Here is a 26,388-nt window from a genome sequence, read left to right on the forward strand (position 1 = left end):
GGCCCTCCCTATGCGGAATGAAGGTGGAATCTTTCTGTCTAGCTCCATCGTTTTTGCATGTCTGTTTCTCAGGCTATAACAAAGTAAGCCCCTGAAGTCTGTAGAAAACTCTGTTATAAGTCGTAAAGGATGCGCGCCAGTCAGACCAGCTTTTTGTCTCACCAAGCCTGCAGAACATTCATTCAGTTCATTCAGGTGCCTGTGTGAGGAAAGTTCAGACCAAGTCATAAACAAAAGTATTGCAGTTGGTCATTGGTACATTTTGTCGTTGCTGTTGTTGTATTTTTTTCTTATTTGAGTTTTCCTACAGTTTTGAACCATTCATTGTGGTTCATTGGTCTGTATGCCCACCAGCGTTCTATCACAAACGCTGTAAACTGATTGGCTACGCAAATCTATGGATAGGGATTCCGTGATAGAGTGCTGAGTCACCTAACAGTATGCAGTTATAAACACAATCGAATAAAAACTCGAGCCTCTTTTATTATGAGGTCTTGAACATTTAGTAAAATTTTTACTAGAGCAATTAGAATTCTTCGACTTCGATTCCATCTTTGCTGATTTGAGTGTTGCAACCTGCAACCGTTGTCAATCAATACCCCTTTTTCCCCTTACTTTTGTGTGTCATGCCCGAACAACGGTTGCAAAGGAGACTAGTTTATAAGGGTTGGACACGACAACAGGTAAAGAATAAACATGCTTGTTCATTTTCCTATGATTATGTCCTCTCGAACTCGCTGAGAGTAAGAATTTTGATATAACGCAAGTTACGCATCGCGTGACGTCCACGCGTCCCGCGCGTGGGGTAAGCCTATTACGGTCAAGGTACTGGAATCGACAATGACGATGTTTTGTAAACTGTAGAAAAAAAACATGGCGGGTCCAGTTATGGACACTGCTTGTATTACATATGAAGGGGTTGCTTTCGAACAAGATACATTCCCAAGAACTAAAGAGCCGATATGGGTCCTTGGAAAGGAGTACTTTACCAACAAAGGTAGAAACAACTTCACTTTCCACCTTGATCTCGCGAAAACTCATATTTGCTATTTGCCACATCGCAACTCTGCTGTAAAAATTTTCATTTGCTTTGTTATTGTTTGAGCATCTGCATTATCTCTTGTGTTATCTTGTAAAAGCATCAATTCGCTGATCTACGGTAACTGATGTAATTTGTGCGATTGATGTGTTTAATTTCTTAATTGAAAGCTTTTTGCGGCATGGCAATGGAGACGTTTTCAGTTTTGTACAGAGATGAATAGTTTTCATTCCGGCTGTGAAGCGAAAGTAGATATTTCTGTTTTGTTTATAGTATGCAGTGTTTGTGGTGACTTGATTGCAGCTTATGCCTGACTTGTTACTTTTGCCTTGGGTCAGGAATCTAATTATGTCAGCGAAAAGAACATTTTAAAATAATATTTTAACATCATTTTACAAGTAGGAGCACTTGATTTACCTTGGCTTTAACTGTGTTTTATTTCAGGAGAAGATTCATTCCACATTCTTAGGGACATAAGGTCTAGAATTTGGTGTACATATAGGAAGAATTTCCCAGCAATTGGTGGGTACAATAATTTTATTTTCATCTTTTTGTAAGGGAGTGAGTTGTTAACCTTATTACGAGTCTCTTGAACTCTGGTTTAAGAAGTCCAGGCCTATTTTTAATTTCACCCGATAGTATAACTGAGTCTCAGAAAATTCAAGAAAAGTTGACAAAATCTTTCTAGTAGCTTGAGAGACAGTTATCCCAATGTCTACCATATTAAATGCTTAACCCCAAAGAGACTAGGTCAACAGTTGACAAAAGTGTTGACTGGTGTGCAAGACTAAGTGTCACATTTTTTTGCTTTTTTGACTGTTTATAATTCTTTTTGCCTGTCCACAGGAGGTACAGGACCAACTGCTGACAGTGGCTGGGGATGTATGCTGCGATGTGGGCAGATGATTCTTGCACAAGCTTTGCTTTGCAGACATCTTGGAAGAGGTCAGACCTCCTTGAATTTTATTGAAACCATAAGTTTATAATACAATAAAAGTTCTAGTAGCCCTAACTCTTAGCGCCACAACAAGTCATCTAAAAACGGACATCTTTTCTCATCCATTTGGTGACCACCTAGGATAGCTTATAATGTAATTGATAACAATAATTTTAGCAAAAGGAAATTGTTGTTTAAAACTGCAAAACTCTGTTGTTAATCACTTGTGAATTTTAACTATCAGTTTATTAACTGGCATCACTCAACATCAATTATGTTCATTTGATATTTTGTTGAATGTTGACTAGGCAGAGTTTATAGATTTTCCTCTTCCCACATAGGGAAAATATTAATAGAACCTATTATGAAATAGTTTTCTCTATTCTGTATAGACTGGCAGTGGGAGCCTGATGTCAGTAATGCTGTTTATATGCAGGTATATTTATTCTTTCACTCCCAACACTCCTTGCTGTCTTCCATGCATTTCATATAATGTCAGTTCAGAGAATTGTTGAATTGAAATTTTTCCTTTATTTCTCAGCATCTTTCTCCTTGAAATTATATTGATAGGAATTAATTAAAAGTACTTCTCAGTCAGCTGGGAGTTTAAGGGTTAAAGGAGAATTTCTGTTTATCAATATAGGAAGTTAAAATAGGATAATTATGGATTTTTATTAGAAACATGGACATGTGATAGATGACAGTAATTAAATTTGTTACATATGATTATTAGATTTTACAGAATTTTCTGGACAAGAAAGATAGTTTATATTCTATCCATCAAATAGGTGGGTGAAAAACAATATGACAAATTACATCTCCTTTAAGTACAAAATGGAATGATTAATTTTTGACACTAACTGATATTCTTTTTGAGAATCTAGCCAATTTTTGGCATACATGTTATTTCAAACATTTTGCAACATAGAACTTATCTCTATAATATAATTAACAATTATTCCACGAGCGCGCGTTGGATATGAGATGATAGATAGCCAACGAGGCGCGTAGTGCCAAGTTGGCTATAATCATCTCATATCCAACAAACGCGAGTGGAATAATTGTTTTATTAAAAACGCTGTATTAAATTATTAAATTTTATTAAATTTTTAGCTCTCTTTTAATTTTAAGCTGACACGTACGCTTACCATGTTTGTAGATTATGGTATATTGGCTCATATACCATAATGGCTAAGCCAATAAAAAGTCTTGAATTGCATTATCCAATGATCTAGTTTTTAATAATATCTCTTATTCTGATGTCAGCTCAAATGGGTGTATCTGAAGGCAAATCTGTGGGGAGTTGGTTTGGACCAAACACTGTTGCACAAGTACTCAAGTAAGGTTACACTGTTCTCTCAGTTCAGATCATACAGTGCTGTTTTTTAGATCTGTAACTGTTGTCTTATTTGGACATTTTATGCCATCATCTTAGAATGTTTTTAGTTTTCAAATTTGTTGTGCTTTACACTAACTGTTGCATGACTGATTGCCATTACTTGCTTAAATTATGGTTCTTCTTCATCTGTAGAAAACTAATGTGCTTTGATGACTGGAGTTCGCTGTGTATTCACATTGCCATGGACAACACTGTTATAATAAATGATATCAGTGAGTTTTCACAATAATTGTTATTTATAATGATAAACAAGTAATTTAATTTGAATATCCTTGTCTGATTCTTTTGTCATCCTTTTGTGCAACTTTCTTTAAGGTGGGTATAAAGATTTTCTAGAATCACACAATTACTATTTCTAGTGTTATTCTAAATTATCTCATGATTTTGTGTGTGAGGAAAAGAAACTAATTTAAAAAACAAGTTATTTAACCTTCCGAGTTATGACATCCAAAGGATCTCAAAAACTGTTCACACAAGCAGAGATTTCCTTCAAACATCATTCAGTTCTATACTAATCCTGCAGTGAAAAGAATTTTTTTGCTTTTAGAGTTTCTTTGCAAAAGAGATTCATCAACAAAGAGTCATGGAGAAGCAACAAGCTACAGTCATACATCAGCTGGGGTTGGAAGGCAAAGAGGAGCAGTAGGCGGGTCAGACACAACAGAGAGTGCAAAACACAGACCACAGGGCTGGAGACCTCTGTTGTTGTTCATACCACTTAGATTAGGGCTTTCAGAGATGAATTCTGTTTACGATGAGCCATTCAAGGTGGGTACAGTAATTTTTCACCCACTGTTTATCTTGATTAATGGTTAAATCAAAGGCAGTAATGACAGTAAAATGTTCTTGGCAGTATGGCAGATGACAAGATGGAGGGCTGGTTGTCAATATAATCAAAAAATTCTGAAGGAAATTGGGATGAATATCACAGAGGACTCAAAGAGGGTTAAATGGATTTTATTTGTTTATGAGGTGACCTGCAGTGCCTCTCTGCCTCCTTGTCAATGACCGCACTGACCTTGGGTATCTTGTGATAAGTGTGGGTGTTCTGTGATGGAGCAGCTCCAGTCAGGATGCGAAGTAGCAGTACTAACCATAAAAGTCACTTGATGATCCAAAGATTGGCATATGCTCCAGCAGTTGTGGGTCATTATGTGTGTCCTGTATGCTGCATTACAAAATGATTTAAGTCATGATTAGCAATCCTTTTTTCTGGCATTGTCTATTGACAAAACATCATTTGATAGTTTTTAAAATGGAATTCAGATCCATTCAGGATATGGCAGCGAGTAGGCGCTCTTTTTCACCCACCTACTCCCAGTTGATTTTTGTGAGGTACCAAATTGATGCAAATTCTTGTTACTCCCACACTAGAAAACTTAGAACAAAGTACTTATTGAAATCCTAACTTGATGACTTTTGCTCCATTTCAGGCGTGTTTCACATTTAGGCAATCTGTGGGTGTTATAGGAGGAAAACCCAACCATGCATACTACTTTATAGGATATTATGGTAACTTTTTTTAAATCCTCTGTTACTACAAACACTTCTTTTTTAGCAAGTGCTCAAGGGCAGTCCATAGATCTGCAGGGGAGTTGTTGTCTTATTTTATCATAACTTTGCACATTCATAACATAGGATTCTTGACACATTATTTTATCCTTCATCGGAGGATAAAAGTTACTTAAAGTTCCTAATTGCATTCACTATTTTTTCACTTCCTTGTAAGGTTGATTACATTTGCAAACTACGCTTCTTTGAATGTAACTCACTTTCACATATTTTTTTCTTACTAAAGGAAACACTTTGTTGTATCTCGACCCCCACACGACTCAACAGGCTGTGAACCCGGGTAAATTGAGCCAAATCCCCGATGAGGTAAGAATGTTGGTGTTCAGCACGAAACGCTTGTATTTATTACCGTTAATGTATCCTTTGATTTGCACGAAAAGGAATAAAAAACGCCGTCGTACTATCATGGTGGTCTTAGTTTTTGAAAGAGAAGGTATTTCTACTGACTCCTATCAACTGTCATTCAACAAGCTTCCCCTTCCGTTAGATAGGAGAGCTCCCCTCTAAACTTAATATGGGATCTAGAGGGATTATATGCAATGTGGGAGAGTCGCGTTAACTTTCCTCAGACGGAACTCTCGCCTGTTGCGCTTTAGTTTTTGTTTTAACCTTCCAGAAAAACAGCAGCATCATGGTTTTCATTTGAGTAAGACTCTACATGTCATTGTGTGATGGTGATGTAGACTCAAACTGGCTGTGTTTGTTGTGCTTACAGAGTTATCACTGTGTATACCCAAGTAGGATGAACATCTCAGATTTAGACCCATCAATAGCCTTGGTAAGAAAACTACTACGTACTGAACTCTCTGGAACACCGCGGCATCATGCATCTAACCTTTGGCGCTTTTTTAAAAAATGTGTAAGCGGGGATAAATCTTTTATGAAAAGATTTATTATGATAAATCTTTTATGAAAAGATTTATTATGAAAAGATTTATTTTATAAATCTTTTTTAAAAAATGTGCGTGCGGGTTGCAGGCTCAATTCCACAACCAACGCGTCAACAATGACAAATGTCGTCAGTCTTAAATAGCTTATTTCCACCATTTTACGAGAGATTCTTTTGAACCCAAGTAGTGTCAGTTTAGAAGAAATAGTGTTCAACGTTTATTGTTCAACAAGTCAAGTAACTTGCACTGAATGTCGAGAGTGGCTGATGTTTAGACGCGTTGGTTCCCTATGAGCCAATTTATAAAAGTCTAACCGCGGGTAACGAACAGAGTCCTCAGTTCTGTGTCAAATGACTAAAACACCCCTCTACCCGGAATTTTTACGCTGATTATCACGAATGCTTTTTGCGTTTTGCACTTTTACCATGAGCTTGATATGTCACGTTTTCCGTGCAGAAAACCTCTGTTGGCATAATACTTTTGGATTAAAAGCTTGAATATTGTCTAATCCTCTTAGTACTCATGCAGCCCCTGAGCTGTTTGAAGAGGTATTGAGATTTTCACACCCTTTTTTGATTTGGCCTGCAGAAGAAACTTGCTATTTAAAGGCACAACTTCTTCTTCCAAGCCATTAGAAAACAGAGCGATTTGAAGGAAGAAACATGCCTCTCGATAGCTCCCAGTGTGTCAGAGAGCTTGGCGTTTGTACAGTGATTTTATTTCGCGTGTTCGCCGAATAAAGCTGAAAATAGGAACTAATTGAGGTCCAGGTCAGCGCGTGGAGTGTGTTTGTACCTCTGAAATAAGCAATCAGTCTTTATTTAGACCGCCGCCCGGTTAGCCCAATGAATAGTGCGCTAGACTGTTGTGCGGGAGGTCGAGGGTTCGAGCCCTGGCCGGACCAACACTCAAGGTCTTAAAATAATTGAGAAGAATTTGCTACCTTTCTATAATATCAAGAAATGGTTAGATATTCTAGTCTTCTCGGATAGGGACGAATAAATGAAGGTCCCGTCTCCTGCAGGGTTGGGGTAGGAGACGTTAATTTCCCACACACGAGATTACTGTGTGATGGATGCCCTCCCCTGGGGTGGGATGGTGGGTTTGTATTGTTGTAAAGGTCGTAAGTTAGATAACTCATTGGGTTAATTACGTCACCTTCGTTAAAAAAAGTATATTGTATTGTATTGTATTATTATTGTATTGTATACATATCTTATTAACCAAGCGCGAGGGGCCGTACTGGGAGAATATCGGCCTGAGGTCTTGACAGTACGGACTGAGCGCAGCGAGGTCCGTACAAAAAAGACCGAAGGCCGATGTTCTTCCAGTACGGTCCCGAGCAAGCTTGGTTAATAAGAGATTTATTATACGACTGAAGTTCAAAGGGACACAAGTGCAGTATCATTCGGGACCATTCGGGACAGTGCCCGGTCCAATACTGAGAGAATATTGACCGGCAATAGAGCATTTTGATTGGTTGATTTTAGTTATTGGCCCTCTGACTGCCCGAGTCGTGTAATAATGTACTGTATTGTATTGTGAAGGGAAAGGGTTGATGTCTGTGGGGAAGGGGTCCCTGACTTTTATGCGAGAGAACTGGGTTGAGGGCACATACATTTTTTCGCGCATATTGAATGAGGGGAGTGGATTGGGGGGGGGGGGGGGGTCACAAAAAGATGTGCTTCACAAGGAGCCCTCGCCAGTCTAGGGTAGGTCTTCAAGGAAGTATTTTGCAAATACAAGAGTAGTTTCTCGTCTTTAATGTTCAGTGTGCTTTGCAGGGATTTTTCTGCCATTCAGAAGAAGACTTTGATGACTTATGTATGCAAATTCATAAGGTAGGTTTCTTTTTTTCTTCTTTTTTATTTCAAAAAATTGAAGGGATCGGCCGGCTAGGTAGGGAGGTAATCTGTGAGGAATCGACTCGGCTCTATCGCGGTCATAATTTGGATATATCAACAAAGTTGAAATGGTAAATTGGCCACTGTAACGATTACTAAAGCTGACGTTTCGAGCGTTAGCCCTTCGTCGGAGCGAATAGAGGAATTGTGGGTTGTGTGTGTTTTTAAAGGCAGAAAATGGAGCTACGTTATTGGTGGGAACTTGGCAACGAGAAAAACACGTTCTCGTTGCCATGTTCCCACCAATAACGTAACTCCATTTTCTGCCTTTAAAAGCACACACAACCCACAATTCCTCTATTCGCTCCGACGAAGGGCTAACGCTCGAAACGTCAGCTTTTGTAATCGTTACGGTGGCCAATTTACCATTTCAACTTTGTTGATATATCCAAATTATTTCGTTACCCCCACCGACGCAGCCCCAAACAGTTTCTTTAGAAACTATCATCCTCTATCGCAGTCAGGCCGATATATTTTGTATCGCAACACCATCTTCTCTCTTCGGTAGCATATCCATTCCGGGCACAGGAGACCCATGTTTGAGCTTGCAGCTGTCAGACCACCTCACTGGCCGTCATTAGATATACACCAGAGACCTGGTGACGAGTTGAACTGCAGCCAACAGTCTGGTAAGATAATACGCCAGTCACGTGATGAGAGTTAAACTTGTTGAGCAAGTTTGAAACTAAATAACACGTATTTTTCTTCGTCTTCTTTTTCCTGTCAGATTTTACTGAGCTTTCTTACGAGTCCGATGACACAAAGGAATTTGATACAGATGGGGAATATGAAATTCTGTAAATCTGCGAACTTCATTTGAGTATGCAGTGGAACGAGGCACGGCTGTTTCAAAACGCCCGCCGGTGGAAATTTAGTTCGCGCATGTCAGATTTACATTTTCAATTTGAAACCGCTGAAAATGTACGCTGAACGGCTCATCAAGAAAGAACCCACTGATAACTAAGTCACAAAAAGTATATGCGCAGAGTCCAAGGAAATAGCTAACTTATGCGCAGGCTTGTTTTTTGCTTCTCTGGTTAATGTTCACCTAGGAAATATTGCGTGTGCGGGATAGTTAACTATGCGACGGCTGAAAGGCACCTTGTTTTGACGCGAAATGATTTATGACCTCTTAGAGGTCTTCTTATTTTCAGGCAAGATTCTGATTGATTCGAATTTTTCTGTCAATAAAGAAACAACTCTGGCTTTATATCTCTCCTTTGCAGCAAGTTTCTGTACAAAGACGTTTTAATCCGAATTGTTTTGAGCAGTGTAATCCGCGATTACTTTTCACCACCGAAATAGTAAATATGGCGCCCATTTCCTCTTTGACCTCGAACAAATTCCCCTAAACTACGCCAATTTATCTTTTTGATACAATCATGCTCACCCATGGGCCAAGTAAAGAATACAAGATGTATGACAAACTGCTAAAATATCCACGGCCATCTATTACGTGCAGGAAAGTCGCACTACATGCGTGTGATCTCCTCCCCAAAAACTGTACGTCATCGATCTGTCACGGGAAGCTACGGAAATAGTGAAAGCACGGACAAGACGTTTCTTTTGGTGGAAATTTCGATCACGATCAGGGACAATAAACCTTTCAATTATATTTTTTTCTTTGATCTGGTGGATAAATCGTTCTTCTTGGAATGATTCACATGGTTTACTGCGAGTATTCCCTTCCTCTTCAAATGGAACGCGCTACTAGCAATAACACAAAATTGCAAATATTCCCGCTCCCCTGAAGAACCGATGGAGAGAGAGATAGACACCCCTTCCTGAAACAAGGTAAAAACCCAAAGGGTGTACCCTTCTGAAGCAAGAAGGTCGCAAAAAGGAATTTCAAAACATTTCTTTAGTCAATATTTAGTATTGCGTTGCTCACATCCAAGTTTAATTTAGGACTCGGTTCGGATATACATTTAGATGGCTACGTTTGGTCTCTCTGAACATCGAAAATTATTACAAAAAATTTGCCGAATTTGTGGACAGCGATTGTAGAAGACAAAAAATACGAGAACAGTTTTCTCTGCGCTGATAAGATAGAGATAATTTTTACAGCCTTTGGTGTTTGTAAAGATGACCTTGACATGTGCCCTCCCAAGTTCTGCCACAAGTGCTTCAAGTTGCTCTAAGAGGCACATACCTTGCAATCAATGTGTGGCCTCAACACAAACGAACTTGAAACTATAAGATCTGTAGTTCCTTCAAAGATCATCAGAAACCTGGTAGGAAGAAGAAGAAGAGTAAACCTGGAGTAAAACTCAGAGGACTCTGCTGGACCCAAGGAACAAGTAGAAATGGTGGAAGGGATGTCTAGTACTTTAAGCTTTCAACCACCCAGCCACATTCTCATTTCCTGAGGAGGTAAAGAATCTACCAAGTTATTGAAGATCAGAACCTCTTTAACCAAAACAGTTTTGTTACAATGAAATATATGAAGTTCATATATTTCATAATAATATTTCATATAGTTCATATACCAAAACAGTTTGTTGAAAACATCAAGCATGAGTAGATGTGCCCAATTTGCAAAGAGGTATGGGATCAATCAGTCCAGACATTGGCATTGTCTGCTATGTTCCATGCAAAAGATAGTGGGCCAATTTAAAGACAGCCTTAATGAAATATAAAGAACAAGTAAACACCTTGAAAGAAACAACCTGGGGGTGAGTAACAAAAAATGTATTACACTTTTAATTAGTCTAGATGATGAGACTAGAAATAGCATAATTTTGACTAAATTGTTCTTACATTTTCCCTATTTCTAAGGTGAATAGAAAGTGGTTTTCCTGATTGGTGTCTGAATCCCTATGTAAGATATTTGGAACAGCTGGTGCCTCAGGTCTGATCTAGACAATAATTCATGCATACTAATAACTATATGATTGAGCAATCAACTAAAAGAACTTAAATGTAGCCTGTATTGTACATTACTATTTCTGTGAAACAGGTTTTCACCATTAGAATTGTATTTGCAGGCAAGTATTTATGTCATTGGTGCAAGATAAATCCCAAAATGATGCAAGTCTCTTGCCATAAACATGGACATACTGAACTCCCAACCCTTGAAAACATTCAAGAGGATTATGAAAAGTTTGTAGCAGATGGCTCTGTTACAAGTCAACAAAAGTTTTATCACAAAGTGATTCATGAGAAACTGCCGGACATTGAATTGGACAAAGTAGGATAAAAGAATTTATTTACAGGAGTTGCTGAATTTACAAAGTCTGCATTCTAGTGTAAATATCATGCCAGCCTACTTTACACTACTACAGGAGGAGATAGACACACTCCTTAGAAATGCAAAGGAAGAGGTAATTTTTTCTCAATTTGTGTTTTCCAGTATCACTGCTGTACAATCCTCCAATTCCATCACACATGATTCAAACCTATCTTAATTTTTTAGTGAAGGAAGCTATGATTCTGTGTTATAGTTTATTGATTTATAATATTACACTAGCACAAATCAATTTAACAACCCATCAAATTATAGCTACTGAACAGTATGTAAAGTAGTTCATATTTCAATAGTACATCTCAACATTATAGGAAAAGCTTGCAGATGAACAAATGGAATTGGCTGCCTTTGAGAAAGCCAATGGACCACTACCAATTCATTTGGATGAGATTCTTAAGAAAATGAATGTGGAGAGACAAGCTTAACATGGAAAATCATTCATTTGTAACCATGTACACACTTGCTGCAAGGTAACATAACTTCTACCCTTAAATAGCTCATTGATGACAAGACTGATAAGCCAGGTAAGTGAAAGAATAACTGCCTTTCATGGAAAACATGAATACAATAATAGGATCATGTCTCACTATTCCCCCTTTTCTTGTGTTCTTGTTGTAGAGGAAGACATCACAAATTTCTTCAGTTCATTAGGGAAAAATTCCCAGACATGATGATCACGCCAAAGCTATATATGCTACGAGAACATGTGTGCCCTTTCCTTCGGCAGTCACATGGGTCTTGGATTCTATTGTGAACAAGGGATTGAAGGAATACACTCCGAATTCAAAACCCAGTCTCAGCATTTTGACGATGTGAAGAAAAAGGACACGAGATTACGTCAAATCCAGAATTAGCAGGGAAAGCTCCCAAACCTAAAGAGAGAAATTTAAAACGAAGAGCGAATGAGTAAAACGCTTCCCTTTACAGTGGCAATGTATTGGTTCGCTGACTAAGAACGTTTACTATATATGTAGATCTAGCGTAATTTATTTGCTAAGTTCTCTATTGGACGAATAAAAGTGTGACCGCACTCTTTGGAACCAAAATTAGACTTTCTGCTCGAAATTCAGTACCTCCGAAATTCAAAATGGAGTCGTATAACGGCCGATCTTGACATATTAAAAGCGCCTTGAATGGACTTTAAAACAATTCGGATTAAAACACTTACCTCCGTCAGTTGTTTAGTAAGGTTTCACGTCTTCTCTTGTGACTCTCGCTTTGCTGGAAAAAATTCGAGCCTTTCCCAAATCAAAACCAAAGTTTTCAGTCGATTTCATAGGGTGTGCTTGTTGGGCTCCACTATAGCAACGCGTTTTCGTCGAACACAGGCAAAATTTAACCGATTTTACCCAAATTTTCGACAGCAAGTGCCTCGTCCATGTGCATGCATCCGCCATGCTAAATTTCACTCGCATACATTACAAATACAGCAAGATTTCATTGGCTAAACTAGACCTTAGCCCGAGTGGTTGCCATGGACGCCAGATTTATGCAAATGAATAATTTGGTATTAACCAGAGAAGTAATAATTAACTCGATGTTTCTTGCAGAACGCATGCGCGAACTAAATTTCCACCGCGAAACAGCCGTGCGAGGTTTCTTCTTTACAGACGGAGTACGCAATAAAACGAGTGTCATTTGATAAAACGCGTTCTATTGCTACAAAAATAAAATGACAACATATCTGAACTTACATACGCATCGTAACAGTTTTTGAATTTCTTTTCTTTGTGTGACATTTCCTTGTCAAAAACTATGATAGTAAAACACCCATTAGAGAATCAGATAAAACAGAGTGTACTGAACATCGAAAGGTGACCAGGTACGGAGGAGTGTCTTCTTTCAAATAATACCTCACAAACAGTTCCGAGGTATCTTGAAAAAGTGATAATGGTAATAATATATATCAGGAAAAAAAATTCCACTTGTAATTGCATAACACTGACACACACGATTCGGTGTAGACTTTATAACAGTCCAGTTTTTTTCTCTTTTTGTCTCAGTTATATTACTTATCAATTTATGGCAGTTACAGCTGCCCCTGACCCTCAAAACGATTGGGAAGGGCCCATTTCCGACTGTTTGTTTTTAAAATGATACAGTTATTAAAAAGTGTTGGGTGAAATTTTTGGTCATACGACAAAGGTAGAGGAAAACAAATCAGATTAAGAGAAATTTAATGTATTTCTATAATTGTAAGAGTTGAACATATTTGAAGATGGCGTTGTTTCCTTATCAAAGAATAACACACGTATATGGACATGGAAATTTATTTTTAATGTATAATTCTAAATAAAATTTCACGAAATTTTTCAGTGTTACTTTTGGTTGCATGTTGTTCTTTTTTTAACTGGAACCCAGACCTCTTTCAGAGATTCAAAACTCTCTTCTACTGCGTCTTTCGAGTCTAGCTTGTCCAAGGATCCCTCTCGGTGAATAGCCCACGTGAAGCCGTACCCTCTCCTCGAGGAGAAACGCAAGGGAACTTTTCCTTGGAGGTGGGGAGGATACGGCTACACGTGGGCTACACATTGAACATGTGATTAGCGAACATAAAATGTTGGATAACACTCTAAATCACGTAGTGGCGCATTTCTGTCACTTGAAGCAGCGCTAAAGCTGTAAAAAGGAAATTATTTCAGCTTTAGGAATTTTAAATAAATTTTCGCAGCCTATATCTAATCCTTCATGAGAACCCGAAGTCATCTGGTCACAGTAACGACCATTTTCCGAGCCCACGCTGGGATAAAATAACTGATGTCTGTAATACGTGATATAAATGTTCTCGGCGTCAAATAAATTCGACAGTTTGACCGGAACCCTGATTCTCTAGATAGAAGAAGAAGCTTGTCAGAAAACAGCTTTTCCACTTACTTTTGAGATTATGTACCAAAAAGATAGCGGAACTGAACACTGTCAAATTTTCTACCAATTGTAGACGATTCTTATTTTGTAAGAACTGCGCATCAATGCCGCTTTTATTTTTATGAACATCAAATACGGATGCGAGGTGTGAAGAGGAATTCGGTCGATAACAATTTTTTGTTTTTCCGGTTGAAAACCTCAACAGTATCTAAAGGAAAAGAAGTCTGATACTTTTCCTCCATTTTTAAGAAAGATAGTACAGTCAGGGACCATTTTCGTTTATGTCATCGATGCGTTACCGCTTTCAATGCTCTCCTGTTCAGTTCCATATGTTTTAGAGACGAAACATTCCAACGCGAAATCAAATGGACATTAACTTCCCATAAAAGATTAAGGACTAAGTAAAACTACTATTTCAGCATATCTACTTCAAATGCGCGGTGCCGAAATTCTTTTTTGAGTGAAAATGTCGTAAGTTTAATCGCACGCACGACAAGTCCGGACGACACAAATTAACAGACTCCGCGGTAGGATATCAAGTTGATTATTCCCGTTATCGTGGATGATCTTATTTTCAAGAGGAAAAGGTCGCATTCGGGGCAGTGTGCTTTAATCTCTGTCAGGCTACAAACAAGGTTAACATCACTGGTGGGATCTGAGAGGACTTTGTTTTTATTTGAACACAATCCAAACAGTAGCAGTAGATTGGAAAATACGACTAGGTATTTGAATTGTTGTTCAAAGAATTTGAGCCTGCGGAAATTACTTCGATATCTTTAGATCTGTGATTTTGATGGCAACGTTTTTCTCACTCGGTTGACAGCCAAGCTATGAAACAAAACAGTCTACACGGTGACTGGATTTTGGTGGATGGAAGCTTTCGTCATCAGCATCGAGAAGTTTTAATACCAATGCGTTAGAATTTAGCGGAATTGGAGAGTTTGATTGAAATATGATGGAAAAAAAGGAGACGCAAAAAAACGTTTCACGCGCGGAGCATAAGAAAACAAAGACCGGAAACGTTCAACTCGCCGGAAGTTGATTCAAAGCAATTACCATCAATAATACCTGGAAAATTCACACCCGACTGCAACAGTTTATAATTCTATAGAGGTGTCCTTCATACGACTTCCCCTAATTGAGCAAAACAATAAGAGACTCACAAGTTTAATCAAACAATATTAGTAGGATAAGCCCTTTTTACTGAGACCGAATCAAGCTCGGAAGAGATTAAGCGAGCGTTTCTTGTTAAAATCATGCAAATATGGAAGGGACAAGTTTTGTTTTCGGCCTGGTTATCATGTGTTTGACACGGTCCGGATATTTCAACAAGTTGCTTCGGAAGCTATATTACATAGCCCCCAGGGAATAAAAGAATTAATATGGCATACAAAGTTAAGGTTCAAGAAGCATTTGCTGGTGATCCTATTGCTCTTAAGCGGTAATGTTTTGATTCATTCTTGTTTTATCAGATCTTAAATCGATCATATGTGTGGAAACCATAAGCTAGTCATTACCACGCCTTAATGTAATGGTTCAAGATTAGTGCCGCATATAATGCAACAAGATCGCTGATTGGTCGAGTCTATTGTAGCGCTGTCAGTCGATACAATCGCCAGCCAATGGCAGATAAACATCAATTTACCCCCAACGGCTTCATGTGTATAGCGAGTAGTTTTCATTGCTGGGTCGTGTGAAGAAGTCAACAGTCTTAGTTGAGTGCAGATTTGGAAAGTTTTTTCTTACTCGTGCCAATCACGCGGTTGAGAAAAAATGGAAGCAGGACCGCTAACGCGAAATTATCCGAGTATTTATGAATGTTTGACGAGCCATAGTCCCTCCATACCTCCGTTTAGCCTTCAGAGATCTGTTATTCCTGATAACGTAGAAATTACTCAAGACCCGAGCCATGGTTTTGCGTACGCTGAGTCTCCCGTGCATTTGCCAGGCTTGAGGACGGGCGCGCACGATTTTCTCCACACTCTATCAGGGGGTAGCGCTCAAGGGGCATTTAACCTGCAGACCAATTATCCTGTCCCAGCGGCGTATTCGACGTTGGCTGCCCGTGGAAGAGAGTTCCTGCTACGCCGTGAACACGCAGTAACGCTTCCCTCGGTATCGTTACCAACTCACACCATCTCTGCGGACGTGACAGCTTCGTCGGCGAGTCTTGTTGTTCCACCACCGCCCCCTTCTGCGTTTCAACAAACGGTCTTCACAACAAGCAACACCGCGCTCCATGCCATAAATATCCCGAGTTTTTCCAGCACCACGGCTCCTCCGCTGCCGGCACAAACGTTCGCACAAAATGCGCAACACGCCACCAGTTTCACCAACTCAAGTCTCACGAGCGTTCAAGCGTCACCAGCATCTGAGAACAGTAATAGCAGCGGCGATTCGTCAACAGAGACCTCTCGTGTAACGGTAAATATCGGTGACCCTCAAGGAAGTATTGCATTGCCTCGTCCAAGCCCGCTCAATGCAAGGAAAGCTACTTTCGTTCCCTCACCCACGAACGTTGTGCCGTCCATGGAACTCTCATCAAACGGCGCGTTCTTCCGTTATATAAGACCTCAGGAAAAGCAGGAGTTTGTTTGCAGATGGACTCTTTTACGGAACAAAATATCTGTTCCTTGCGATAAGAATTATCCGTCTATTCAAGATCTAGTAAAACATCTTTCTTTGGAACACGTTGGAGGGAGTGAAGGAAATTCCTCCCACGTTTGCTTATGGAGCGATTGTCACAGGCAAGGCAAGCCGTTCAAAGCCAAATACAAGCTTATCAACCACATTCGCGTCCACACTGGAGAGAAGCCATTTTCGTGCCCTTTCGTAAACTGCGGTAAAACGTTTGCCCGCTCAGAAAATCTCAAAATTCATAAGCGTACCCACACTGGGGAGAAACCGTTCGTGTGTGAATTTCCTGGATGCAATCGTCGCTTTGCCAACTCAAGCGATCGGAAAAAGCATTCGCACGTTCACACTGCTGACAAACCGTACCTTTGCAGAGCGCCGGGATGTGGAAAAAGCTACACACACCCCAGTTCTCTGAGAAAGCATTTAAAGATGCACTTTAAGGCTACTAATGGAGACCTTTCATTGGACAATAACGACAACATGGCGTTCATCTCACAGGCGGAACTACAATTGAACAATGGTAACACTTCTAGAAATATTCAGCCATGGCTTGCTCTGTCTCAGCAATCACCGAAAAATTCCTTTGTATCGAGTGTGAAAATAGAACCCTCGCGCTAAATTTAATAGTGCCGACAAATCTGCTCACAAGACCTTGTTAGAAAACGGTAGAGAGCCAGTCCTGTTCTCACAACTCTTTCTCAACTAAAAGACTGAAACTCTTCTGAAGCGCAATGAGATACGAGATAAAATGTAACGGTTTTTACATGAACGGAAATCGTTTGTTTTACTTCGACCACTATTTAAAAGTAAGGTAGAAATCTAAGATGTTAATTCTTATTTCTAAAGGAAAATCTAGCACGAGTAGTTTCGTTTTCAATTCTCGCACACAACTCGCCGCGACTGTACAAGTTCAAATGAGGCCGGCTCGAGTTGTCATTTGTTAATTCAAATCACGTTTACTGTAAATTCCTACGCCTAATTTGTGTGAAATCTTATTTACAAAGAAAAAAAAAAAAGTATCTTTTGTCTACGGTAAGAATGTTTTAAAGAATAATACAAATGTTCAATTTCAAGGAAGGAAAGTAATTTATTTTTCAATTTATTTTTTCAGGCTCCTATCCAAGCTTGTAAAACACAATACAAATAAAGATAGTGATGAGGGATGTATCCTGTGTCTGTGAATTTTATAACGATGTTTGTCTTAAGGACCAGTTACTGAGTAACCTGGGGTGGGACGGAAGTACGTGTCGACACTCAACAACATATTAGCTGAGTTATATTCGGACCTTACTTTGGGGGGTACAACCCACGGGACATCCTTATGATTCTCATCTTCAGGAAGACTGACTTAAACAAACGCGATTTGCGAGATGGATTTATTATCTATAGGGCCAGGTTCAAGTTTCTGAGATAAAAAAAAGTGTGGACTTAAACTCGTAGATCATTGACATATCACACGTACGCCAAACTAATGACAGCTACAGTACTAAGATGGCGACAAAACTTGATCTGTGATAGCTTACATTTTAACAGTTTTTTTTTTTTCGGTGAATAAAATGTGCACACGAAGAGTTGGCCAGTTTTGAGGCCTTGATCAAGTGTAACTGCTCAAGCCAGCTGTTGACTAGACTCCTTAAATAGTTTAACTGGTTCCTTTGCAGTTTTGCTGTGAACCTAAATTGCATTATTGCCATAATTTGCTGCGCTCGTTTTAAGAACATAAAATGCTGCTTCCCCCCAACTGCGGGTCAAGATGTGGTTTGTTCAGTTCTTCCGTGTGTTTTGACTGCGTCTTTAAATCACTTTTCAAACAGGCCACCAAAGGATTGACGCGTGGCAAACCCAAATTCATTTCAACTTTACTATTTGTGAGCACCGCCTGAGTATTTCAGTTCGATAATGACTACAAGCCGCTTAATATTAATGGCCAACAGAACACATGATCGTCGTTGAACTAAGATCATGTGTTCCATTAGATTAACATATGAAGATGCGGTGACCTATTTAGTCTTATTTGATCAGCATAATGGTCAATGGTGTTTATTTGTCCTTTCACTCTTGAAAACAATCCCCACTTCTAAAGCAATCTATCCGTAAAGGAAACGTGCTGGTACAACTTAAACAAACAAGTTTGCGGGACAAACATCTTTTTGTTTTGATAAAAAAAATTGTTTCACGAAAATACTCTTCTTGCTCACATTTATCGAGAAAAAAATTTATTATTTGTACCACGATGTCACGTTTTTTTCCGCCCGGAACATAAATAAAATTGTTAGTTTTTAAATAATTTTCCGCTTTGGTCCCAAACATTTGAAGACGCTATATCTCTGCTATCAGAATGTTTCGTGATTACCTCACACGAACTGTCCAAGTGCACGAGTATTTTCACACATTCTTTCAAATGTTTGGTCTGTCTGAATCCAATTGACGCCAAATCGTGCCCCAGTCTGTCAGGAGGGCGGCACAAGTTATACGCAGAGCATATTTTTTATTTATCGCACTCATCGTTGGTAGTGAATTTCATTCTTTCGACAAGATTTATCAGGATGAAATTGTTAGAAAGACGTGCGATGCTCTTGACATGCAGTAAATCTTACAGATAGCATTTGGCTGATCTCGACTTTTTGGAAAAACACAGATGTACTGTAATTGGTTAGGAGTTCAATAATTCGAATAACGATCTTCAAATAGCTGTTATCATACTCAAGAAAAAAAAAAGAGAGAGAGAGAAAAGTTTGATGATCATCTTACAATTCTCTGGTTAAAAATTCCTGATAACATAAGCTTTCGGCTTCCACAGAGCCTTCAAGAAGCTTGAATACAATGGCACGTGATGGAAAATACATATGGGGGTCGAGAGCGCGACAGCGTGAAAAACTAGAATTCAAACGGTGAAATAGCGAGAGAAAACTGTTCTAAAAACGATTTGGAGTAGATGCCTAATGCGTGACGTTATTGCGTAACATCGTTTTTCCCAAGTGCACCCAAGACCATTCCTTAATATAATTCAAATACAATCAAAATTCTGCCGACGGAAAAAAGGAAATAGTTACAAAATCACAATTCATCTGCTAAAGGCATCCTGACAATTTGAGTGAATTGAGCGGAGGAACTCCGACTAGGGTTAAGTTTTTCACGTTTCTCTTGTAGAAAGTGTGACTAGCAGGTTGACCGAATTTATCGATGACGAGCAGAGTTCCTTTTTAACCATTTGACCCCCTGGAGTGACTAGGATCTAATTTCCTCATATAATGTCGCCCCTGAATCAAACCGATCAACGCCACGAGAGTAAAGGAAATGATCACCAATTAACGAAGTTCTTGTAAATAGAATAAGAAAGACAGTAAGTTTTGAGCTCGGTAAAGAAATAGAGAAAGATAAAACAAATGGGATAACTTTTTGAGGCTAAATATCGAAGTTTTCGAGGCTCCTATCCGTTCTATACACCGTATTCCTCACTCAATTTATTCACGATAATTCATTGTTTTCATATGAAGCTGGCTCCCCTTGAACAAACCAAGGGGATCTACCACAGATCATCTTATCTAAGTTCGTCCTTAAAGTCGTTTCCTCCCCAATTTCTTCAAGATAACAATGATATAAATTATAGCTGCAACCAATCAGCTTTCGTCTGTCCAAAGGCGTTTCAGTGGTGCCTTGCTGAATTTTTCTTCAAGTTTGAGAAGAGTGTTCCGTATCTCTTCGTGAATTTCACTTTTGTCTTTCATAGCGTCTAGGACCTTTGCATAGCAAAAAACGGAAAAACCAAACACAAGATTAATTACTTCCCTGCCTCTTGGAAGCAGAAAAGGGTTGAGAGTATCTACTCATATATAGAGACAGAATCACCACGTGCAGAGCCTTTCAATCAAGGTTTTTTTTTTATCATCGTTTGTATGGTCAAAACAAACTCAATCAAAACCTCACTATTCTTACGAACTTTCTACCTCTGAGTCATTATACATTTAAGCGCCACTGGGCTCTAAAGTCTTGATCAGATTTGGAGGCGGCGTGGCCGAGTGGCTAGGGTGCTGGACTTGTAATCCGGTGTCCTGGGTTCAAGTCCTCCACCCTGCAACTCACTGGATTTGTTCTCAGTTGTCCCCAGTTCAACTCCTCGGCTGCGCTCTGTAAATAGCCCACTGGTCTGCCTCCTGCCAGCGGAGATTTTCAAGCACTTTATGTATTTCAATATAGTCTCAGCTCGAAGATATTAGCTCGTTAGCTACTCTAAAATCTGTGCACAAATAAAGTTTACGTATGTATGTATGTAGATCGTCTCAGAGTGCCGGGCAAGTCCATACAAAAATCTCCCCAGGGAAAAAAAATTTTCTAGTTGCAGTTCTAAATGTCATTTATGAAGACCCACAATTGGTGACAAAATTGTGGACACATTAATCTTTTCAACCCTCTATTACTTCAATTTTATCTCTTTTCCTCTATGAAGTTAACCATTTAGCCCTGTCCCCCCAAAACAATGTTGTATCATGATTCCATGAACTTTTGGCCAACATTGAATTGGGGAGGGGTCCTTTAATGATTTAGTTTGTGGTAGAAATAGGACTGCTTTTCTTCACATAAATAGACTTAAAACATGATGTTTCAACTAATTTTGGTGCTGCTTGTGAGTAGTAAGGATTGTTTTTTTTTTTTTTTGGAAAAAGTGCAAATGAGGGATTTGAAGGAAGTGTTTAAAGGAGGTCCAGGAGAACCTCAATAAAATTTTATTGTCTCGTAGAAAAAAAAAATTCATGTACTATTAAACATTGCAAAATATGCCCCATAAGTGTTAAAATGGAGCTAGCTTAACCCTGTATATAACTAACTTGAGCATTCAGTTGGTCAGGGGGGGTGTGGGACCAGAAGATTTAAGCTTAGTTCAATTGATAGGCTAATATATATATCTTATTAACCAAGTGCGAGGGCCGTATTGGGAGAATATTGGCCCGAGGTCTTGACAGTACGGACTGAGCGCAGTGAGATCTGCACAAAAAAGACCTAGGGCCGATATTCTTCCAGTACGGTCCCAAGCAAGCTTGGTTAATAAGAGATTTATTATACAACTGAAGTTCAAAGGGACACAAGTGCGGTATCATTCGGGACCATTTGGGACAATGCCTGGTCCAATACTGAGAGAATATTGACCGGCAATAGAGCATTTTAATTCATTGATTTTAGTTATTGGCCCTCTGACTGCCCGAGTCGTGTAATATAACTTCTTTGTCTCATTTTTGTAACAACTGAACTATCCATATTATTAGAACTTAGTGGTATTTACCTTCCAGTCCTTAGTTTTAAGTTGTTTATAGACCTCAGCAACACGTTCTTGGAATTCAATCTTCTCATATCTTTCCTCCCCATAAGATCCTCTAGTTTGTGCATCTTTTGTTGAGATGTCCAAATAGAATATTAAATCGGGATCTGGCAAGCCCCGATCAGGATTCTTACACCATGTCACATTATAACCCTACCAAAGCAAACAGATCTTAGTCTTTCTGAAGCTATGAGCAGAAAATTGATAAAAGAGAGAGTTTATCTGAATTGTAGAGTACAAAAAAAGTTTAAATTTACAAAATATATAAGGAAAAGTAGCAGGTATTTTGCAATATTCACCCACCTTAGCTGCAGTGAAAGCAACTCCTGAAAAAGCATAACGATCCACAACTACAAAGGTTCCATTGTCTAATAGCTTCTTTATTCTTGGTCTCAAATGGAAATAATTATCAAAAAAATATTTTAATGAATACAAATAAACAACATAAAATCATGTATGTGCGCGATCCTTCGCAGTAAAGCACTATTTAAGCAATAGTGAAAATCAGACCTGAAAAAAATTCAGGCCTGTACAGGATTACTAGTGCACTGCACTAGTATCGCAGAGGTCAGTGGTTCGAATCCTGTACAGGCCTGAATTTTTTTTTTTTTTTTTTCAGGTCTGATTTTCACTATTGCTTAAATAGTGCTTTACTGCGAAGGATCGTGCACATATACGTTTCATAACTGCAGTTCATATATATGTATTTCATATATATTTGTTGTTTGATAAAATCGTGTGATAAATCCTCCAGAATTTACTGAGGGTGGCAAAGGGATTATGCAAGACACATGATTACAAATAATAATAATAATAATAATAATAATGATAATAATCTACTGTGAGGATCGTGCATCATATGTATCTATAGCTGCAGTTCAAAATATATGAACTTCATATATTCATCGTATCTGATTTATCATCACGGGTTTATTACGAATCAACTTAACGGCCTACTCCCAGTTGGCTTGTTAGCTCAATTGGTAGAGTGCTGCACTAGTATCGCAGAGGTCAGTGGTTCGAATCCCGTACAGGTCTGATTTTTTCAGGTCTGATTTTCGCAATAGCGCTCTCTACTGCGAGGATCGTGCATCATACGTAATGATAATAATGATAATAATCTTTATTCTCTCAAGATAAAAGTACATATCTCAAGTTACAATATTAAAAAGAGTCATGCAAAAAATATGCAAAAGATAATCTAAGAATCATTAAATATAACTAGACAAATGATAATCGAAATATTATATTTAAAAAACTAGCCTATTTACAAACACATTCTTAAACCTTTCCGAATTTATTCCAAGATAATGGACAATTCTGATTCTGAGGTTGTATTTTGTCTCTTTTTCTTTGGAATAATTTTGCTTCGTGGGCAATCGGGGTCAGCGGTGCGTGCCTTGAAGAGCTTCCTATCTGCCTTTTGTAATAGGTCTCGAATGTCCGTTCTCTTTGATATATATTTCCTTTTAAAACACCTATCTAGGAAATTTTGTGTGACCATGAGGTCTGAAACTACCGCACCATAAACAGACACACCATAAGTGAAATTTGGTAGGACTAGGGTGCTAAATAGGCGGTCAACTTCGCTTTGGCTGAAACCTTCCTTCTGTAAAGATCTTAATATGAATAGACACCTAGTCACCTTCATCAGCTTAACTCATACGTGTTCACTGTACTTACAATTTTCCTGAAACATGACACCTAAAATAGACAGCTCTGTGCATTGCGGAATGTTGTTAACTGGTGCTATGTTCTGACTAAAACCTTTCTTACAAAAAATAAGCCCCTTACATTTCGACAGATTACACATCATACTATTGTCCTTAGACCAAGTTAAAATCCAATCAACTAAATCTGTACAAAAGTAGCCATTACTCCAAACAGGAACAATGAGGGTTGAATCATCAGCATATTTAAACAAAGTAGGATGATTATCTAAGCTAATTTCTAGATTGTTAATAAAACTACTAGATAAGTATGGCCCACTCACGCTACCCTGAGTAGTTCCCCTATTGACACATTTCCATTGTCCTCGAAAACTACTGTAAATCACGCACTGTTGACGTTTCTCAAGAAAGCTTAAATACAAATTGATTATAAATGGATATAATGGTACCTGCTTAAGCTTAATAGACAAAAGTTTGTGATTAACGCTGTCAAACGCTTTACTGAAATCCATAGCAAATAACCACACAGCTTCGCGCTTAGGATCATCGAGATAGCTGTACCCAATGTGCTCCATACTTATAAGTGCATCTATACAGCTCCCCCTGTTCTGTAAACGAACTGAGTCGAGCTCAAGTGTTTCTCAACAGTGTCCCACGTGTGGTTATACATGCACTTCTCAAAAGCTCATGCAGTTACTGAAGTAATATTGACCCCTCCCCAGTAAGCTCAAAATTAATACGTGACAGATGACTTCTACAAGGTAAGGCACGATTTTCCCTTTCAAATTTGTGATGCATGAAATACTGTTTAAAGTACATGTGACACATGAATGAGGACCCCCCCTTTGCTACCTTCTCTATTGTAATTAAAATATGGAACACTTCTCAATGCAAGAGATTTTTCCACAAAAGAGAGCAGGTCATTATGGGAATATAAAGAAAGACTTTGAAAGGTTTAAAATTCATCCTCAACCCTGGGAAGTAACAATTCTGGATGGGTAGATAATTCCCTACAAGGTCATTGTCTAGCTAGATAAAGTACAAGATTAGCTATATATGAAGTCATACAGAGGTGGTCAGAATTAAACACCTTTTACATCTTAACATGTCACGTTGAAAGAGCCCCACCAAAAACCCTCTCCTAAGTGCACTAAGAGATACCCCACTACACCAGTTCACACACCCACCTAGCAACCATAGACCCAAATACAAGTGGAAAAAGGAAATCAAAGAGATCTATAAATATCATCAAGAACATGTAGATATGTAAATCTCTCCCTCCATCTCCCTCTTAGTGGTAGATAGATAATCAATCCCTTTGAATGCTTGGAAAGTAAAAGTCAAATTTTGCAAATGAATAAAGGGGGTAGGTTTCTAAAGAAACTGTGGTGCTGCGTCCATGGGGGAGTATAACCAGGTAATTTTTTGTTTCATCGTTTAAATTGGCCATTGTTAAGAGTTTCAATGCTGATGTTCAGAGTATTAGCCCTTTGTTCTAGGCAGTCTAAAACAAAAATTTAGCAAATAAACACTTTTCATTCAACTAGTTAATTCTTATTTTTCTTATTACTGTGTTCCCACTGATAGCACAGCTCCATTTTCTGCATATAAACACACATACAAATCACAATTCCTCCATTTGCTCTGACCAAGGGCTAAAGCTCAAAATGTCAGCTTTGAAACTATTTACAGTGACAAATGTGCATTATCAATTCAGTTGATAAAACCAAATAACCTTCTAAAATTTTGGTAGTCTGGAATAACTTTTTAATGGAAAAAAAAAAGTGAATAATATTCAATAAACTTAGTTGATGTCACCTACTCTGACTCCCATCTGTTGGCTGAAAACAGTAAATGAATAGCATGATCCTCCAACTCAGTTGTTCCTTGAAGATAGCCATTAATAGATTGTCCTATGGCTGTTGTTCTGTCTGTAGACAAACAAAACAAACTAGGATACATGCAAGACAAGAAAACCAAGAATACATTTTTACCAGAAGAAATAAACATTCAGCTTTTCCTTGAACTCAAAATACACTGTTGCAAACACATAATGAAAATTGACACACTTTTCTGCTTTATGACGCTGATATAACACCAACTTCTCTTTACTAATTTATAAGGCAGTGTAAAGTAACTAAATGGGAGAATTGCGAATCAGATCGTTATAACGGGATTTTTATCTGAGGAATGAAACATCGAGAGACACCGTAGGAAACATAACTACAAGTCAATAACATGGTGGAAAGTGGTAAATGGTGTGTGTGGGCTATTAGTGACGTGGAGTGTGAGCAAGGTTTCTTGTTTGATGTCAATACAGCGCACTGAAACTATCGTTTAAAACGAAGAAAAAGCTCTTGCTTTACCTGGAAAACGCAAATGAGCTACATCTTTTCCTATAGATTTCAAATAATCTACGAGCATTTTGCACTGTGTCGATTTGCCACTTCTATCGCAGCCCTCGAACACCACCAAAATACCACGACCTCTTCGCGCTACGGAGCCCATCATTATTCACAACAATCATGTAATAGTCTATACGATCCAAATAAATAATCAAACTGTCTCAGCCGAGGAAACAAAAATTAATGTTAAAGTTTTGGCGGGTTTATGGAGGAGAAAGCGGCCCCAGTCTTTTTCAGCATCAACTAGGAAATAACACGTCACGCAGTGTCCCACGTGACTCTAGCTTTGGTATGAACCACAAATATGAACTGTCGATTCTCATACTTTCCTGCTATGAGGCAAATAATGGGGAACATTGAAAGCTATTACACCTCTTAAGAAAAAGGGGAAAAGAAAAGAAAAAGAAAAAAAAAAAGGTTAAGCCGGAGATCTCGTGGGTTCCAACCGGTACCAAATTAAGGGTTATAATCAGTTTCAGAACTGCGAACATCGTCTTCGAATAAGCTGA

The 26,388-nt window shown here is 38.6% G+C and overlaps 3 protein-coding genes and 2 long non-coding RNA genes across 6 annotated transcripts; 3 read left to right on the top strand and 2 right to left on the bottom strand.

Annotated features, from left to right (window-relative positions):
• Window positions 1-846: 846 nt before the first annotated feature.
• Window positions 847-13,309, top strand: LOC111330154 (cysteine protease ATG4B). The gene is made up of 15 exons (XM_088728882.1): window positions 847-997; window positions 1,484-1,561; window positions 1,886-1,984; window positions 2,369-2,412; window positions 2,710-2,764; window positions 3,243-3,315; window positions 3,508-3,587; window positions 3,923-4,143; window positions 4,809-4,887; window positions 5,174-5,253; window positions 5,663-5,725; window positions 7,622-7,678; window positions 8,250-8,370; window positions 8,469-8,578; window positions 12,584-13,309. The coding sequence occupies exons 1-14, from the start codon at window positions 874-876 to the stop codon at window positions 8,540-8,542; spliced, it is 1,248 nt and encodes a 415-aa protein (XP_088585008.1). The 5' UTR covers window positions 847-873; the 3' UTR covers window positions 8,543-8,578; window positions 12,584-13,309.
• LOC148727427 (uncharacterized) lies at window positions 10,926-12,681 on the top strand. 2 transcript variants are annotated; one of them, XR_015990099.1, is made up of 3 exons: window positions 10,926-11,064; window positions 11,300-11,512; window positions 11,607-12,681. It is a non-coding gene; the product is annotated as an uncharacterized LOC148727427 (long non-coding RNA). The 2 variants fall into 2 exon arrangements; XR_015990098.1 differs by having other exon boundaries at window positions 11,300-12,681.
• On the bottom strand, window positions 10,933-12,294 carry LOC148727428 (uncharacterized). Its single transcript, XR_015990100.1, has 2 exons — window positions 12,157-12,294; window positions 10,933-11,860 (listed from the first exon to the last, which is right to left on the bottom strand). It is a non-coding gene; the product is annotated as an uncharacterized LOC148727428 (long non-coding RNA).
• Window positions 13,310-15,531: 2,222 nt separating the features above from the next.
• On the top strand, window positions 15,532-17,657 carry LOC111331301 (uncharacterized). The gene has a single exon (XM_022936386.2). The coding sequence runs from the start codon at window positions 15,627-15,629 to the stop codon at window positions 17,106-17,108; it is 1,482 nt and encodes a 493-aa protein (XP_022792121.2). The 5' UTR covers window positions 15,532-15,626; the 3' UTR covers window positions 17,109-17,657.
• A 2,141-nt stretch (window positions 17,658-19,798) lies between these two features.
• On the bottom strand, window positions 19,799-26,115 carry LOC111331320 (thymidylate kinase). The gene is made up of 5 exons (XM_022936408.2): window positions 25,841-26,115; window positions 25,297-25,405; window positions 22,108-22,195; window positions 21,769-21,957; window positions 19,799-20,230 (listed from the first exon to the last, which is right to left on the bottom strand). The coding sequence occupies exons 1-5, from the start codon at window positions 25,983-25,985 to the stop codon at window positions 20,111-20,113; spliced, it is 651 nt and encodes a 216-aa protein (XP_022792143.1). The 5' UTR covers window positions 25,986-26,115; the 3' UTR covers window positions 19,799-20,110.
• Between the last annotated feature and the right edge of the window lie 273 nt (window positions 26,116-26,388).

This window comes from Stylophora pistillata, chromosome 7 (assembly GCF_964205215.1).
Source record: "Stylophora pistillata chromosome 7, jaStyPist1.2, whole genome shotgun sequence".
NCBI lineage: Eukaryota > Metazoa > Cnidaria > Anthozoa > Scleractinia > Pocilloporidae > Stylophora > Stylophora pistillata.

Excerpts from the sequence above, each read along its gene's own strand:
- LOC111330154 (XM_088728882.1), top strand. The coding sequence starts at position 874 with ATGGCGGGTCCAGTTATGGACACTGCTTGTATTACATATGAAGGGGTT. Across the intron at positions 7,679-8,249 it reads TATGTATGCAAATTCATAAG|CATATCCATTCCGGGCACAG; the intron begins GTAGGTTTCTTT and ends TCTCTTCGGTAG. Across the intron at positions 8,371-8,468 it reads GAACTGCAGCCAACAGTCTG|ATTTTACTGAGCTTTCTTAC; the intron begins GTAAGATAATAC and ends TTTTCCTGTCAG.
- LOC111331301 (XM_022936386.2), top strand. The coding sequence starts at position 15,627 with ATGGAAGCAGGACCGCTAACGCGAAATTATCCGAGTATTTATGAATGT.
- LOC111331320 (XM_022936408.2), bottom strand. The coding sequence starts at position 25,985 with ATGATGGGCTCCGTAGCGCGAAGAGGTCGTGGTATTTTGGTGGTGTTC. Across the intron at positions 25,406-25,840 it reads AGCTCATTTGCGTTTTCCAG|ACAGAACAACAGCCATAGGA; the intron begins GTAAAGCAAGAG and ends GTTTGTCTACAG. Across the intron at positions 20,231-21,768 it reads TTAAAACTAAGGACTGGAAG|GTCCTAGACGCTATGAAAGA; the intron begins GTAAATACCACT and ends TGCTATGCAAAG.